This window comes from Melanostigma gelatinosum, assembly GCF_949748355.1.
Source record: "Melanostigma gelatinosum genome assembly, chromosome: 13".
Lineage (NCBI taxonomy): Eukaryota > Metazoa > Chordata > Actinopteri > Perciformes > Zoarcidae > Melanostigma > Melanostigma gelatinosum.
Window position 1 is genome coordinate 22680920 of NC_136646.1, and position 15657 is coordinate 22696576.

A 15657-nucleotide genomic window follows, 5' to 3' on the forward strand; every position below is an offset into this window, starting at 1 on the left:
AATGTTTGAGAATAAAGAAAACGGCGACTGAACCCCAAAATACATCAAAATACATGCAGACCTTCAGCAAAACTTTTTAGCCTTTTGGTTCATTCTGTTTCATTCATTCTGTGCAGGCAGCACTTCACACTTTCCACAAATATGGCTTCTCCGTGAGTCTGCCACTCCACTCGATCACGACTGTCACCTCTTCCCTCGTCTCTGTCCTTCAACCACTCAGAAAGGTTTAGTACCATTTCTCTTCCCCTCTGTTCTCTATAAATTATTTATCCTTCATCGTTATGAATGTGGCCCGTGTCTCTGACTCTCCATTTATTCATATCTCTCTCTCTCTCTCTCTCTCTCTCTCTCTCTCTCTCTCTCTCTCTCTCTCTCTCTCTCTCTCTCTCTCTCTCTCTCTCTCTCTCTCTCTCTCTCTCTCTCTCTCTCTCTCTCTCTCTCTCTCTCTCTCTCTCTCTCTCTCATGTAATTATAATCTTATTCTCCATGCCATGCTTTGAATTTAAAAACAGTCTTCAGACATTAACAGAATGCCTGCACACACGGAGGTGCAGGATGAGTACATCTGATCCTATCTTATCTGAAATTGCACTTCTTCTTGCCCTGTGCAGTAACTTCTCCGCTGCCTCGTCTGGAAAATTGTCAGAGTGAAGCATCCAAGTACTCTGCTGCTCCCTGCACTGTTTGTTGTGTGTGTGTGTGAGAGATGCAACCCATACGGTTCCCGACTCATCAACGGATAAAAGGCTCTATCTGTCTCCATCTGTTCTGACACACACACACACACACACACACACACACACACACACACACACACACACACACACACACACACACACACACACACACACACACACACACACACACACACACACACACACACACACACACACACACAAGGTATCTGTGAGCAGCAGAGCATGCTGAAGGCAACACTCTTGAAGCCTTCAGAGAATAATGGTGCTCTCTGTCTACAGAACGTGTTTGTGCATCTTATAAATGCTGAAAAGGATGAGTGGCAGCAGCAAAACCTGATGCATTTTCTTGGAAACCTCCAAATAGTTTTAGCACCAAGGTAAGGTGTTTTTTTTGGATAAAAGGAGTATTTATGCGTTTAATTGGTGATGGATCTTCATCATCTGTTTCATCCCAGATACTATCCTGACGCAGCAACCTGACATGAGAGAGCTGTGACAGCGCGACTCGATCATCTTACACTGTGTTCTTTTGCAAAATAAGAAAAGTTGGGTGAAAATGTCTTCACTAATTACAGTCGATGGAAACATGTTGTGCCTCTCTTGATGTCAACAAATCTCCCACTGCCTTTCCATCTGTGAGTACTTCTCTCCGTCTCTCTCAATACCGCAAGCCACCTTCATTCTACCCCCGTTCAACCCTTTCACTCTCCTCTGATGCAGCTCCGTGTGTGTGTGTGTGTGTGTGTGTGTGTGTGTGAACGTCTGAGGACCACGGCCTTGAGGAGATGGAGGGAGAGAGAAACGGATAAAGAGAGAGAAACACACAGGGGGGGGGCACTGAAGGTGACGGAGGACAAAACAGATAAGTGAAGAAGAGAAAGGGAAGCAAAATGAAGATGAGGGGGAGGAAGAGAGGAGAGAAAGGAAGGATGGGAGGCTACAATACCGACCCAAAAAGTCAAGATCCAGACTTTTAACCAAAAACACGATCAACAATGAAACAGCAGAGGAAATGGTTCCATACTCGGTCACTTTCGGGCCTCTATAGCTCAGAACCTTTGAGTGAAGTGTTTCCTCTGTGACTGAGTGACTAAGGGTTCTTTCACAGACAACTCGTTTGGTTCACTCAAAACAAACTCAAGCCAATGTCCCTCGGTTACATCGACCACTGAAGCGGACCAAACAAACGAACCCAGACCGCCTGATGACGGGAGGGTCTCGGATTCGATGATAGAAGACGTGTGATTCACACTTCGCTTTGTGTTCGGATGAAACAAACTCGATTCATAACATTTGAATTCGCTTTGGAGGTGCTGGTGGGCGGATTTTGTTTCCTTTGGACGGAGCCAGGCTAGCTGTTTCCCCCCGTTTCCAGTCTTTATGCTAAGCTAACTGGGACTAAAGCAGGGACGGGTGGGACACATGCCGGCACACACACCTCAAACTTCTGCCGGAGCTCCTCGTTGCCCTCCTCCCCCTCCGGAGCAACGGGCACGTTGAAGTACTCGCCTTCTACCTGGGAGAGCAGCTTGAACCTGAAGAAAGGAAGAAAGAAAGAAAGAAAGAAAGACAGAATATTTCCAGTCAAATCAATTCCCAATTAGTTTATACAATTTAAGCGTTTAACTGCTTCCATTAGCTGAAGCGGCTTACTGTTAGCGCACCGATTTTAAAGTCCTGAAGAATAATCAGCTGATTATTCAGTAATTCACTCTCCTTCATGGTGATCCAGCAAAGCCCGACGGAGAGAACACAGCAGAGAAGCTTATCATTCAACCAAATCAATACCATGTCATTTTTTAGCCACTGGCGCTATCATAACCGTATCACAGTAAATAACATTGTGTTTGGTGTTTATGATTTAGTGAAACAGATCTCAACTATTTCCCTTCTATTCCTTCCAGGTTTCATCTCCTCAGAAGATGTGGATCCTGTTGGTTGTGAACATTTGTATCTGCAACATTCCTGTTTTATTCTTTTCTGTTTAAATCGTTGTGTCGTCGCTTTCATAGCAGCAGTTTGAAATAGTTTTATGCTGCTGACGATCTACCGACCTGAGCTGGAGTCTAACAACATGATTCAATCAGACTTCTTGACTTTTAAGTGTTGGAGGTTTTGTCAAGTATGTGTCTATGTGCAAACGTAACAAAACCAAGTTTGGCTTTAGCTGAAACTTGGCGAGATGCCTCCAGTAACATTGTTCCCTTTGCATTACGATCATCTGTTGCATTATTACAAAATACTTTCCCTCTCTTTAGACAGCCATGAGTTCAGATCTGAGACGGGTTGCAGCGGATATCCTCAACTTATTTTGTGGTTTATTTTGCGGTTATCATAAATTCCTCAGATGAAACGTATCGTCCAGGATGTGAAGACGAATATGAATACAGCTCAAATATACAGGCAAGAGCGGTTAGTACTAAGAGTGATCAATTGTGTAAATTCATGTGAAAATATTGATTTTAGCCACTTTGAAGATGGCTGAGAATATAGGTTTGGACACCTTTGCACAGTAGAAACATCCAAAAAAAATGAAAGGCGATCAAACACCGCCAGCAGGTTGCAGTTTGTTTTTCAGCTGATGTTAAAGGCACTTCATACAGGATTGGGAGCATTTATATTCCCTCTTAACGGCTCTCAACATGGCGACAGATAAGCCGGCGCTAACAGCACTAACTACAACGAGTGCTGCTGTTCGTGTCACTCTCACTCTGTCCCCCCCGTCCCCCCGTCCCCCCCGTCCCCGGCTGCTGGTGGCAGCAGGTGTGAGGCTTTGGAGCTTCACAGAGATGGAGTTGTGGAAAACACAGGTTCTCTTTGCTCTAAATATCAGGTTTTTAAATGGCATCCCTCCACCTCCACCATTCCACCTCAAACGCTGGCATCTCATTAAAAACCCTGACAGGGCAGCGTCAGCAAAAAAAGAGAGGAAGAGAGGGAGATATAGGGACTGAGCTGGAGAGGGAGGGTGCTGGGGAGATAAAGAAGCCGAGATAAAGAGACGGGGTAGAGATGCTTTGGCACAGAGTATCACCAGAAGAAAAAAAAGAAGAAGAGCTCCAACTAAAGTATTCCTCCAACGGTGCAGTAATGAAGAAGGTCACCTTCCCTCTCCCTCCTCCTCTACCTGTGTTGTTTCTCTGCCTCACGTCTCTCTACCCGCCTCCCCCGTTCATCTCACCATCCGTCCACTGCCAGCTTCTGGAGCTCCGAGATGCCGAAGGACAGCGATCCCATGAAGTCGTTGCGGCTGGTCAGGTCCCAGTCCCAGATCTCCACCGACAGACGGCGGTCCTTATCGTACTCCTTCAGGTGGCTGGGGACAGACAGGGACCAGCAACAGTTGGATACTTCTTTTTAATATATTAACAAAGAAAAAACTAAAAAAAATTAAATTTCTGTCATCTCTTTTTGATTTGTTGGAGATGTGAAAAAAAAAAAGCCTTTCAAAAGTAACATCTGCAACCCAGATGCCGGAAAATGCAAATCTCGGTCTCCTTCCGTGCAAAACTGCGATGAAGCTGATTAAGTATGTAATTGGAGCCAACTGCATGAAACGACCCCGAAAGCAAGGTTTTATGAATCTAAGGAGCCAGATGTTTGTATCGGAGCGCCAGCGGTTACACATGCTTGGAAAGACGAGCACAATGTGCTGCTCTTAAAACAGTGATGGAGACAGAGATAAAAAATGGAAATGATAAAAAAAAGAACAGAGGAGAGGCAGAGACAAACAGAAAGATAAATAAATAAAATCAGCAAACATGGTGTGATGAAGCCTTACAATTTAAAGGTCTCATTCCAGGTGGGGTTGAGGCAGCACTTTATGGTCTTGGTCTTCTGTTTACTCTCGCTGCGGGGATCTGGGATCAGTTTGAGCTTCACGTAGGGGTCTGACAGACCGTTGGGGTCCATAGGAACCAGATTCCTGCCCTCTTTGACTGGGGGGGGGGGGGGGGGGGGTGAAGAGAAGGAAGAAAGAGGGAGGGAGAAGGTGAGAGAGGACATTTGGAAAAAGACTTTCAGAGACAGATTCAGTTTCAATGACATGTTGTGGAGCGGTTTGTGTGTTTGAACAGCAAACTGAATCATGAATTACAGTACTCATTCAAAATGTCCATGTAAAAAAGACAACATGAAATCTTTACATTTTCCTGTTAAACTGAGACGAACAGAAACACAAGAGACATGAACAGAGAGAATCATGATCAGATTTACTTTAAATTATTATGATATTGTGACAAAAGTAATCAAACGGGATTAAAATGCAACTTCATTAATCCTTTGAGTAAAACAAACTAAAAACGAGAATTTGATTTAAACCTGCCAATAACTTATCAGAATTCCTTTTAACCCATATTTTGCAGGTTGGCAGGTGTTGATTTGAAGCTGTGTGTGTGTGTGGATTTGGAGAGCGGTCCTGTCGAAAAAGGCAACGGAAAACACACCAGACCTCCAGAGTTGTATTGGGGGTTAAACCCTCAAGGTTGCCAGATCTGTCTGTCATGACCATGTGGACAGACGAAGGTTGCCAGTTCCAACACTAATCCTTCTTTTGTGGCCGTCTGTTATTGGGCTGTAATTGTATTCCAGTGGCGTAACACCCCGTGATTGTGAGGTGTGTGTGTGTGTGCACAAATATTGTGGCTGGTCAAGTTGTGAGGTCACATCCAATTACAAGAAGCAGAGCTGGTGCTGCTTTGTGTTCGGCTGCTCGCTGGGGAAGCACTCAAGAACACACACACACACACACACAAAATAACTTTTCCAACCCCCTCTCCCATAAACACACACACACACACACACACAACAAATAACTTGACAGGTAGGAGATTGTGGGAGAAAGCCACGAGAAGCTAAGGTAGGAAGTGTGAAGTTGCATGTGGTTTAGTTATTCCCAAAGACTGGGTCGGGACCCAAAGGTGGGTCGCAGGAGATATTATTAGGGTCGCCAAATAAATTAGCAAAATATCCTCCATCGTCTTATATTTCAACTTATCCTCATACGACGGTTCGTGAATTTGCGCTCGTTAGATGGATACAGTCGTTTCAAAGGAAACAACTTCGGCAACAAAACTACTTCGTTCAGGAAAAGCTCGTCGTTTGGGGTAAAATAACGACGGAAGTGCCGTAACTGAAGTACGCAAGTTACGTGAAAACTAAAAAGTGATTCATGAATCATGTACATCTCTTCAAAATGTTTGGTTTATTCAGGCTGATACAACTTGACGTGGAAATGATGGTCAGGAACATTCCTTGTTTGCTCTACTTACGATTTAAAGATGAGGCCTATTGTGAAGTGGGTCGTGACGGTTTGTCATTTTTTTTAAAGTAAGTCTCCTAAAAAAAAGTTGAGTAAACTCTGGTGTTGACTTTAGGTGGGTTATGCTGCACTCTACTGCTCAATGCATCTTCTCAGGTTGTCTGAGAGGCAAAAAAGCAAATGAAGAAACAGTTCGATGTAAGCGTTACAGAAGATGGGACTGCATGTTATGTACAATCAAATGATGGGGAATGGCTGCCATTATTAGAAGAGAAATTATGAAAAGTGACAAGCGTCACATAATATTGAAGCATGTCCGTCTTATATCGTCACCGCAAAAGTTCACGTAAAAAAAGAAGACATTTCTTTCTTTTACAATTAACAATTGAGATGCAAATGCGTCAGAGCAGCGTGGAACACGCGGCATCCTTTTCAAACCAACGACTGAAGGGAGAGAGCTTCCCAGCGAGCTCGCAGTGTGAGCAAAACCTGGAGAAGTCAGAGGAATTAGCTCTTCATGCTGTTAGAGCGCCATGCTACGCTAAGCTCCGAGAGGTTAACCACAGCACAGACCCAGCGGCCGGCACTAAACCCTCAGCGGAGCGGCTCAATGAATAGCAGATGATGCCTGTTAAAGTGACCATCAAATGCTGGTTGAGGTGAGCTATAACGAGGGTAGCATGCCAAGTGGGGTCACAGGACACTAAACGGAGGAGGGTGGGCGTGGTCTTGTGCTTATGTGTGAGCGAGTGAACGGATATGCTCGTGCATGCACAGGTGTGCAATGTGACCGTGTGTGTAGGTTTTTTTGCAGTCACGTGTGCTAATTGCAAAGAGCATGCATGGCTCTGGGTTTACATGCGTGTGTGTGTGTGTGTGTGTGTGTGAGAGAGATACCGCATGTATTTGAGTCTACAGGGAGATGAGAGTGCAGTAACAGCAGAATACGGGATGTGCACAGCAGCGTGGGCGTTGGCAGTGCACCTTTTCCCAAGTGAAGCAGCCTCGTCGGAGTCTTTGTCGGATTCTTATGTTCTCTTCGACTGCTGCTTGCTTTTTTTTTCTTCTATGTGCTGCACAATTACCGTAGTCTTAATCTGGAGGCTGGTGAAACGGTGTTAACATGCCGAGTACATTTACGTGTTCAGATCAGCTTGTTGGTACCGGTGAGAACAAGTGCAGCCAGAAAGCTGCACCAAGAGGCCTGAAAGGGTCCAGATCTCAACATCTGTATGGACCATCGACCGTATATAAGACAGCACAGATAGCACAGATAGCCCAGTGCTACCATGCTGTATGATGGTGAAGCAGTTACGGGCTCCTAGCTGATATTTGATCATTGGAATATTGAATTTGAGCGATGAAAAATCAAAAACCCCAGTGGGATCAAAAGCTTTATCACGACTAATTGCTAAAGCATACATCTCTGAGCCCGACATTAAACTTGAATAAAGATGCACGAGTCCACCGCTCTAACATTCCTTGCTCACTTTGGATAAAAGTCCACTTCCCGAGCGCTGGTGTGACAGCAGTGTCCTTCAGACCAAAGCTTCCGGTCCGGTGTTCAAACTCCCAATGGAGCCATCCAGGAACCATCACGTCACCAAGACACCAAGGTGTGCGCAATGGTCCACTTATAGACATCTATATTATATGTTATAAATGATATATGTTTTAAACTTTGCTTTTAGGTCAACACACAGGCAGCCACAGTCGACATTGGTGTTTCTGTAACATCACACACAGGTGAGACAGGAAGCAGAGTCTGGACTTCTCTCTCAAGTTCTATTCTCTCATTCTTCACACAACTGTTACATTTCCTGAGAACAACCAACACCAACACCATGAACGCCTTTCCAGCAGAGACTGTATGAAAATGTGGCCCGTAATTAAAGAGTAATCACTTCTCACCCTTCTCTATGCCGACTGGCTTTTTCCACCCTGCCTTTCAGAGCAGCTACAAAGCCATGAGGCAGAGTGTGCAGTGCCAGAGGGGGAAGGGGGCACCTGTCAAGGCCCCAATCCCACGGCCCACTGCTGGAGTGTCCTTGAGCTAGATACTGATCCTCCATCTCCCCGGGGCACTGTTCTGCCTCTGACCCTGAGCTCGGACCTCTTAAGGTGCCTTAAAAGTGATCAATAAAGTGTCACTTTACACCCACGTCAATTGCTGTGATTAAATCCACAGCTGGTCCACAGCGCAGTGTGGCAGCCATTTCCACCAGCTCACTGCTACGTTAAGCTGTAGAATAATTCTTAGTGGTTCTACAATTCGTTCTCTGTGGTGGTGTTTTTTTTCTCCTCTACCTCACCGCAATGAGGGAGCGAGCTTCTGCTGGCTCCACACTGACCCCTGTGGACAGGAATGAGTACTGCAGCTGTCGTTGCCTCTTACTATTGCCCTTAAACTATTATCACGGGAGAAATGAGAGGAGGGTTTATCACAGCTGGCTGAAATCAGGAATGTCACACAACTACTTCAAATGCAAGTGTGCAAGTGTTGAAAATACAATCCATGCTGGCTGGATAACAATACCCTGTGGGACCGATTGAAAGATATGATATAAACGATATAAAATACCAACATTAGCGGTCTGTTTTCCTCGACAGCTTCAACCATTCAGCTCTATTTTATTCTATTCTGTAGCACTTGTGAGGTTTAGCCTTTACTGCTGTCCTAGCAGTGATAAGTCGGCTCTCTTATCACTTCCCACAGTAAATCCCAGCTAATGATCCGTCTACGAGCGTGGGAACCAGGAGGAGAGAGGAGAGAGGAGGAGAGAGGAGGAGAGGAGGAGAGGAGGAGAGAGAGGAGGAGAGGAGGAGAGAGAGGAGGAGAGAGGAGGAGAGAGGAGAGAGGAGGAGAGAGGAGGAGAGAGGAGAGAGGAGGAGAGAGGAGGAGAGGAGGAGAGAGGAGAGAGGAGGCAAGAGGAGGAGAGAGGAGGAGAGGAGGAGAGAGGAGAGAGGAGGAGAGAGGAGAGAGGAGGAGAGAGGAGGAGAGGAGGAGAGGAGGAGAGAGGAGGAGGAGAGGAGGAGAGAGGAGGAGAGAGGAGGAGAGGAGGAGAGAGGAGGAGAGAGGAGGAGAGGAGGAGAGGAGAGGAGAGAGGAGGAGAGAGGAGGAGAGAGGAGAGAGGAGGAGAGAGGAGGAGAGAGGAGGAGAGAGGAGGAGAGAGGAGGAGAGGAGGAGAGAGAGGAGGAGAGAAGGAGAGAGGAGAGAGGAGGAGAGAGGAGGAGAGAGGAGGAGAGAGGGATGAAGCCCAGCGAAAGGTCCTGAAGGGAAAAATGCTTTTACATGCAGAAATGAGCTGCGCGTGTTCGTCTCTTTTCAGGATATTCACAAAGTTCTCTTAACTGTTGAAGTGGTAGTTGGTGTAGACTTTGTTTATGTGTTTGACTGCATATTAATTATTAATATATGCTGCGTAATCCCAGAGGAATCTGTTGTCTTTCACAACAAATCTGAAAATCTAAACAGCAGGAAATCGTTTCCACCTTCTTGGAATCGCAATGAAAGTCATGTTACCATTAAGTTACATTTAGTTGGTAATTACTCTTAACGGTTTAAGTAGCGTGGAGAAATGGATGGACGGATACAAACATTTATCATCACTGATCATCTAGGACCTGGGGCTCACTGACGCACAGCAGACGGTAATCCACCCAGTCACATTAGGACGTCAATCAGATGATGGATATGAGATGAACTGTGTGTGTACGTTTGATACACGCGACACACTTTTAAAGTTTACAACAGCCAATGTATTTATGGGAATTCAACTCATTTAGCACCAAAGCACATGATGGCGACATGTGACAACTAACAGTTTGTTGTTCATTTAGAAAGTCGGATGTTTTCACTGTGAGTCGTCTACGGGTGCAGAATAAAGTTGTATGAAAACCTCTGCTGCCACCTGCAGGGAAGACAAGGCACTACAAGCACACTAAAAAGAAGTGGTGACACTGATCTCTACCATTTAATCATATTCATTTTTTATTTGATCTGAAGGATTACCGACATTGAAATGAAAGACGAGGCAAATCAGGAAAAACTCTCATTAGGAAAGCAAACATTTAACTCATACCATTGATGCTAGAAAGGCTTGAATCGGCTAGAATCGCTGAAAGGCATTCTGGGAAATGTTCTGCGTTAAACATTATCCTCTACAGAAATGGAACAATGTCATGTAATTGTCTCTCGCTGGCTGGACACACAGCGAAGAAACAGCTCATTTCGTCTCCATCGTCATTGACAGTCAATCTAAACGCTTCATATCTGAGAGACGTTTGTCAAACTGATGTAAAATAACAGAGAACTCCGGTCATAGCAGTCTGATTACTGCAGGGAGACTTTCTGGGTTGTGGTTGAAGCTAAATTGACATCACTGGTTAAGTTAGTAACACACGTTCCATTGAGATCCTACTGGATAAATACAGGATCATGAATGAACTTCAAGAGAGAGTTGGACGTCATCTTAATGCAAACATCACTAGATTACATATTTCTTATCAAATGAATGAAAAATGATGTTCATGAACACTTCAGTCAGCCCAAACACAGTAGATTCAGTACTTCTGTTGACTAAATGTGAGCTTTCATTGGCCCACTGGAGGGCCTCAAAGCGCCACCTAGTGGGCCAAAAAGATGCACTAAGCTGGTATTTAAATGTCTAAAGGTGCTCTAGGACACAGAGCGAAGCTTCACTGCCTTCACCTCTGCAGGTCCACCAGTAGAGGGAGAGAGAAGACTGGGTTTCTCAGTAGTGTCTGTGTGAACTGTACAGTACATGTACTGTACGTGTACATGTACTGGATGTGTGTTTCTGAGATGTACTTACTGGTGACAGTGAGTACATTAGTCTTGACCTCAGCGGTGATCTGGAGGCGACCTCTCCTCTCAGTGTGGTCCGTCCCGCACAGGCTCGGCACATTGACCACACAGCGCTTATGGATGTTCATCATACAGTCTGGAAACACACACACACACAGATGTATTTGTCATGTTATTTTAGTGTGCATTCCTAAAGATTATATTTATTTACACAAAAGAAATGGCAGTATTTGAAAATAATGTAACAGCAATATACAGTACTTTATGTACATCACACAGACTGTCAGCTCCATGGAATACAACTGATACTGTGTGTGTGTGTGTGTGTGTGTGTGTGTGTGTGTGTGTGTGTGTGTGTGTGTGTGTGTGTGTGTGTGTGGGACGTACGGTCACATCTCATGCCCTGGTGTAAGAGGCCGTAGAGCAGAGAGCCACAGTGGTCGCAGAAGGTTGGGCTGGAGTAGGTGTGGATCTTAAACTTGTGCTTTGCCCTCGGGTCCTGAAAGGAAAGCAATTCAGTAAGTTAATAGGGAGGAACGAAAGAAAGCAGGAGATTGTCACATAAATCATAAAATCTATATTTGGGCACATTTTCTGTCTGCTACGCCTTAGCGCACACGACGGAAGGAAGCGTCATTCAGAATAGAGCAGTGAACGTCTGCTGGTGTGCTGTACTCCTGTCGGTTTGCCATCTGTGCATCTATTGACACACAGTAAATTAATGACTGCCAGAGATAACTATTAGGCCCCCTGCTCTTCCATCACACTGCCTTCTATTCATGCACATCTTTTTACAGCACCGTCCACTTTTGCACACGTTTTGTACAATGCAGCATTTATAATTCAGCCCGACTACTTACCCACAACCACATTTAATCTGACCGAGAAAGGTTTCATCACAACTTCCTTCTTCAGTTCAGAAATACTGCAAATGCCCACATACATGCATGCCCTGTGTGTGTGTGTGTGTGTGTGTGTGTGTGTGTGTGTGTGTGTGTGTGTGTGTGTGTGTGTGCTCTGTATGAAGTCAGTCCTCCATGAATCCTGCTGAATTTAAACAAGAACAGATGTCCTGTAGGCAGGCAGGAGTTCAAAGTCACAGGTTCAGGCCTCTTTTCTGCTGACTTTACGTGTTCCTCAACAACACTGTACACACAGGTACAAAAGTATTTTGGACATTTGGTGAATGTTAATTATGCGCTTTAGATTGAGAAAAGTTCAAAGTTCAAAGTTCAAAGTTCACTTTATTGTCAAAGTTTCCACATGTGTTATGCATACAGAAAATTCGAAATGCCGTTTCTCGCAGTCCCACAGTGTAATATAGACATGAACATATAACATATAATAGAATAAAATAGAATAAAGTTAAGAACATAAGGGCCTAGATAAAGGATTAAACAAGTAGCAGCAGAGAATAAAAAGTGACTGGTGCTGATAAAAAGTGACTGGTGCTGATAAAGTGACTGGTGCTGGATGAGGGAAGGGGTGTGAGGGGGAGTAGATGTCCTGGTATGTTCCATTTGAGGCAGTGGGGAAAGGTGGGTGAGGGGGAGGGTAGAGAGGTCAGGGGAGAGATGGCAGGGGGGGAGAGAGGGGGAGCGAGAGGAGAGAGGGAGGGAGAGAGTTCAGCATCCTGACCGCCTGGTGGAAGAAGCTGTTCCTCAGCCGGGTAGAGCTCGAACGGAGACTGCGGAACCTTCTCCCTGAAGGCAGGAGGCTGAAGAGGCTGTTGGAGGGGTGGGTGGGGTCACCCGCAATGCCGAGTGCTTTGCGGGTGAGGCGGGTGTTGTAAATGTCCTGTAGTGTAGGGAGTGAGACTCCGATGATCCTCTGGGCAGAGTTCACAATGCGCTGCAGGCTCTTGCGGTTGGAGGCGGTGCAGCTTCCGAACCACAGCGTGATGCAGCTGCTGAGGATGCTCTCAGTGGCGCCTCGGTAGAATGAGAGCATGATGGGGGGGGGGGCTCCTGCTCGCTTGAGCTTCCTGATGAAGTACAGGCGTTGCTGGGCCTTCTTTGCCAGTGCAGTGGTGTTGCTGTTCCAGGTGAGGTCATCTGTGATTGTCACACCCAGGAATTTGGTGCTGCTCACCTGTTCCACAGCAGCACCATTGATGGTCAGAGGGAGGGGGGGTTGGGAGTGGGTTCTCCTGAAGTCAACAACAATCTCCTTTGTTTTCCCCACATTGAGGAAGAGATTGTTATTTTGGCACCAACGGACCAGCTGGTTCACTTCCTTCCTGTAGTTAGTCTCATCGTTGTGGCTGATGAGACCTACCACGGTAGTGTCGTCAGCGAACTTCACGATGTAAAAGGAAATTCAGGTACCGATTCCTCATTTGAAACTGAGGCGTAACTAGGGCAGAAACAGAGGTTATTTCTGTCTGACGTGTGTGTGTGTGTGTGTGTGTGTGTGTGTGAGAGAGACACCTGCAACCATGGCTCAGTGGGCTGTTCCAGTGGTTGAAACACACACACACACACACACACACACACACACACACACACAGCAACCCGGACCCACGGACCGTGACAACATCCAATCCACCGCTTGGGATGGATCCAGGTCTTGTGGTGAAGCGGGGATGCTTCAATGTAGGAGTTTGAATCTTCCTGCCAAGGGGATCCATCACAGTTGCCAAGCATGTAGCTACAGCGTTTAAAAAGGAGTTTCCAAATGATGCCGAGGTGCTTCGACGACGGCAAAATACGTGAGTGCTTCCTGCCAAAGGAAACGTCTTTCAGTTCAGGGGGCGACCTCAAGTCTTTGGTACATGTCTTTGCACCTCATGAGCCAGAAGAATGTGCTGATTGATGCACACCTGTCCTGGAAAATACTGTTTCATTTAAGCTGCCACTGAGTTACACCCAGCTTCCCCAAGGTGTCTTCAGAAGTGTGTGTGTGTGTGTGTGTGCTTATTAAGTCTGGATGATTGTGCGGCTGCGTGTGATCGCCTGTGCGTAGGTGTGTGTGGGTTTCTTTGCACAGCGTGTGCATCTGTGTGCGTGTGATTCTCTGCTGGTTCTCGAGGACAGGACCGCCTCCTGCTCTTCTGAAGAACGAGGGAACATTGTGCTGCTGGAGCTCCAGTGACGAGCAGCAGCAGACAGCGAGCGATACGAGGGCTTCTCAAACACTCATGACTGAATGCGTCCACGCTCAGAATTCAAGGATTGATCAGAAAATAAAACGGTGAAAGCCGGGGACCACAAACATCTGCAGGGTTCATCCTCTGGGGACCATCATTTCACGGTTATCCTTACAATAGTTATTGACATATTTCAGTCTGGACCAAAGTGTCGGTCAGATAGAGCTTCAACTATCAATAAAAAAAATGCCTTGAAGCCAAACTTGTGACTATGAATCAGTTCTCTCTCACAGCATGTGAGCAATAAAGAAAAGTGGGTCAGGACCACATGATGGAGATGAAGTCTGCTGCTGTGATTGAGCAGCAGCGCAGAACAACTATGAACTCCAGTGTTTCTTTGTCGGGGACCTTTCATTTAAAAACAATGTGCCGTGATGAAAGGTGGTACATTAATAGACTCGTACTTTTGTTCAAATTTATTTCACACTACGGTTTGTGTACATTGTATTTTTCCTGCCTGCGTGTTGACAGCTTGGTCGCGTGTGTTCCACTCGGTTTTACTCACTGAGACGCCACTGATTGAAAGCAGATGGCGGCGTGGTGCGCTTGGACCAATGAGAGTGTTGCACGGCGTATGTTGTGTCGCTGGGTGTCCAAAACCGAAGGCCCGCTCATAACATCAGCACACGGTGCCAGACCAGCCATTAGTCAGTGCGCACACACACACACACACACACACACGACTGTTTTCTATCACTCTCTTATTTTCTTTTGTTTCGTTTTAAACACACTGCTGTCTATTATTTTCCCTGCCAATAACATCAACTCCCCTCCACACAAGACTATTTAAAGTGTTTGTTTCCCTGATTGATCGTCTTCAGTCCCCTCACTCTTTGGGTGCTTACTGGCTTTCTGATGGTTTCTATGGAGGCAACCGTCATCTACTGTACAGAGTGATCTCATCATAAGCCTGAAACTATTTTGATAACTGATCGATTTTCAAATAAAAACTGACAATCGTTCTATTTACGGCGTCTCAATTGGGCTTTGATGTCATACGTGATATTAAAAAAGGCTGCACAACTCACTCATTATGCAATTTTTAAATCCCAAGAGGCAAAATGTTTGCCGCACAACAATATTTGATTTAAAATGGTATTTTGACAGAGACAGGCATCATATTCTACGTACTTAAGGAAACATGCTTGTTGGTACAGATCACTGCAAAAGTTACACTATGATTATTCAAATATATGAGACGAGAACAATATCGTTCCCTCTAATATTGCAATTCATATTCGCATTCAAAATAATCGCACTTTAAATGGCATCTTAGAGTCTTTCCTGCCACTCTGATTCACGAACACACCAAGGCAACGGAATATTACAGAAGCTGCCTCTGCTGTCCTGATCAATAAAACAAATGCAGTGCCATCGAGTTCACCCCCCCCCCCCTCAGGCTCGTAACTCTTCCCGACTGTTTAAGTGTTGCTGTGTGAGAGACTAAAGGATTTCTTGTTGATTGAGGCAGATATGCAAAGCAGTCACTCTTGGATAAAGCGGCATAATTGCGTCACAATAGCAGTGAAGAATAAATGATTAAAAACATAAAGCAGAGAGAGTCAGGAGGAGAGGAGAGGGCTGAGGTTTCATCTTCACACCCCGAGTGTAACTCCTCTCCTCGTTCCCTTCCTCCATATGCTGATCACAATCTCTTCATCGCTTTGTTGACCCTCCTCCTCCCTCAAAGGCTACCTCGTGGTTTTTAACCATCTGGTCACAC

The 15657-nt window shown here is 45.6% G+C and overlaps 1 protein-coding gene across 1 annotated transcript in view; it reads right to left on the reverse strand.

Moving 5' to 3' along the window:
- LOC306786369 (protein kinase C beta type-like) overlaps positions 1–15657 on the reverse strand; it is a 58645-nt gene that overhangs the window by 19907 nt on the left and 23081 nt on the right. The window contains exons 4-8 of the mRNA XM_079281119.1: positions 11174–11285; positions 10794–10922; positions 4480–4636; positions 3880–4014; positions 2137–2233 (exon numbers count right to left, since the gene is read on the reverse strand). Coding sequence (XP_079137245.1) covers positions 2137–2233; positions 3880–4014; positions 4480–4636; positions 10794–10922; positions 11174–11285 — 630 coding nt within the window. The remainder of the gene's footprint in view (positions 1–2136; positions 2234–3879; positions 4015–4479; positions 4637–10793; positions 10923–11173; positions 11286–15657) is intronic.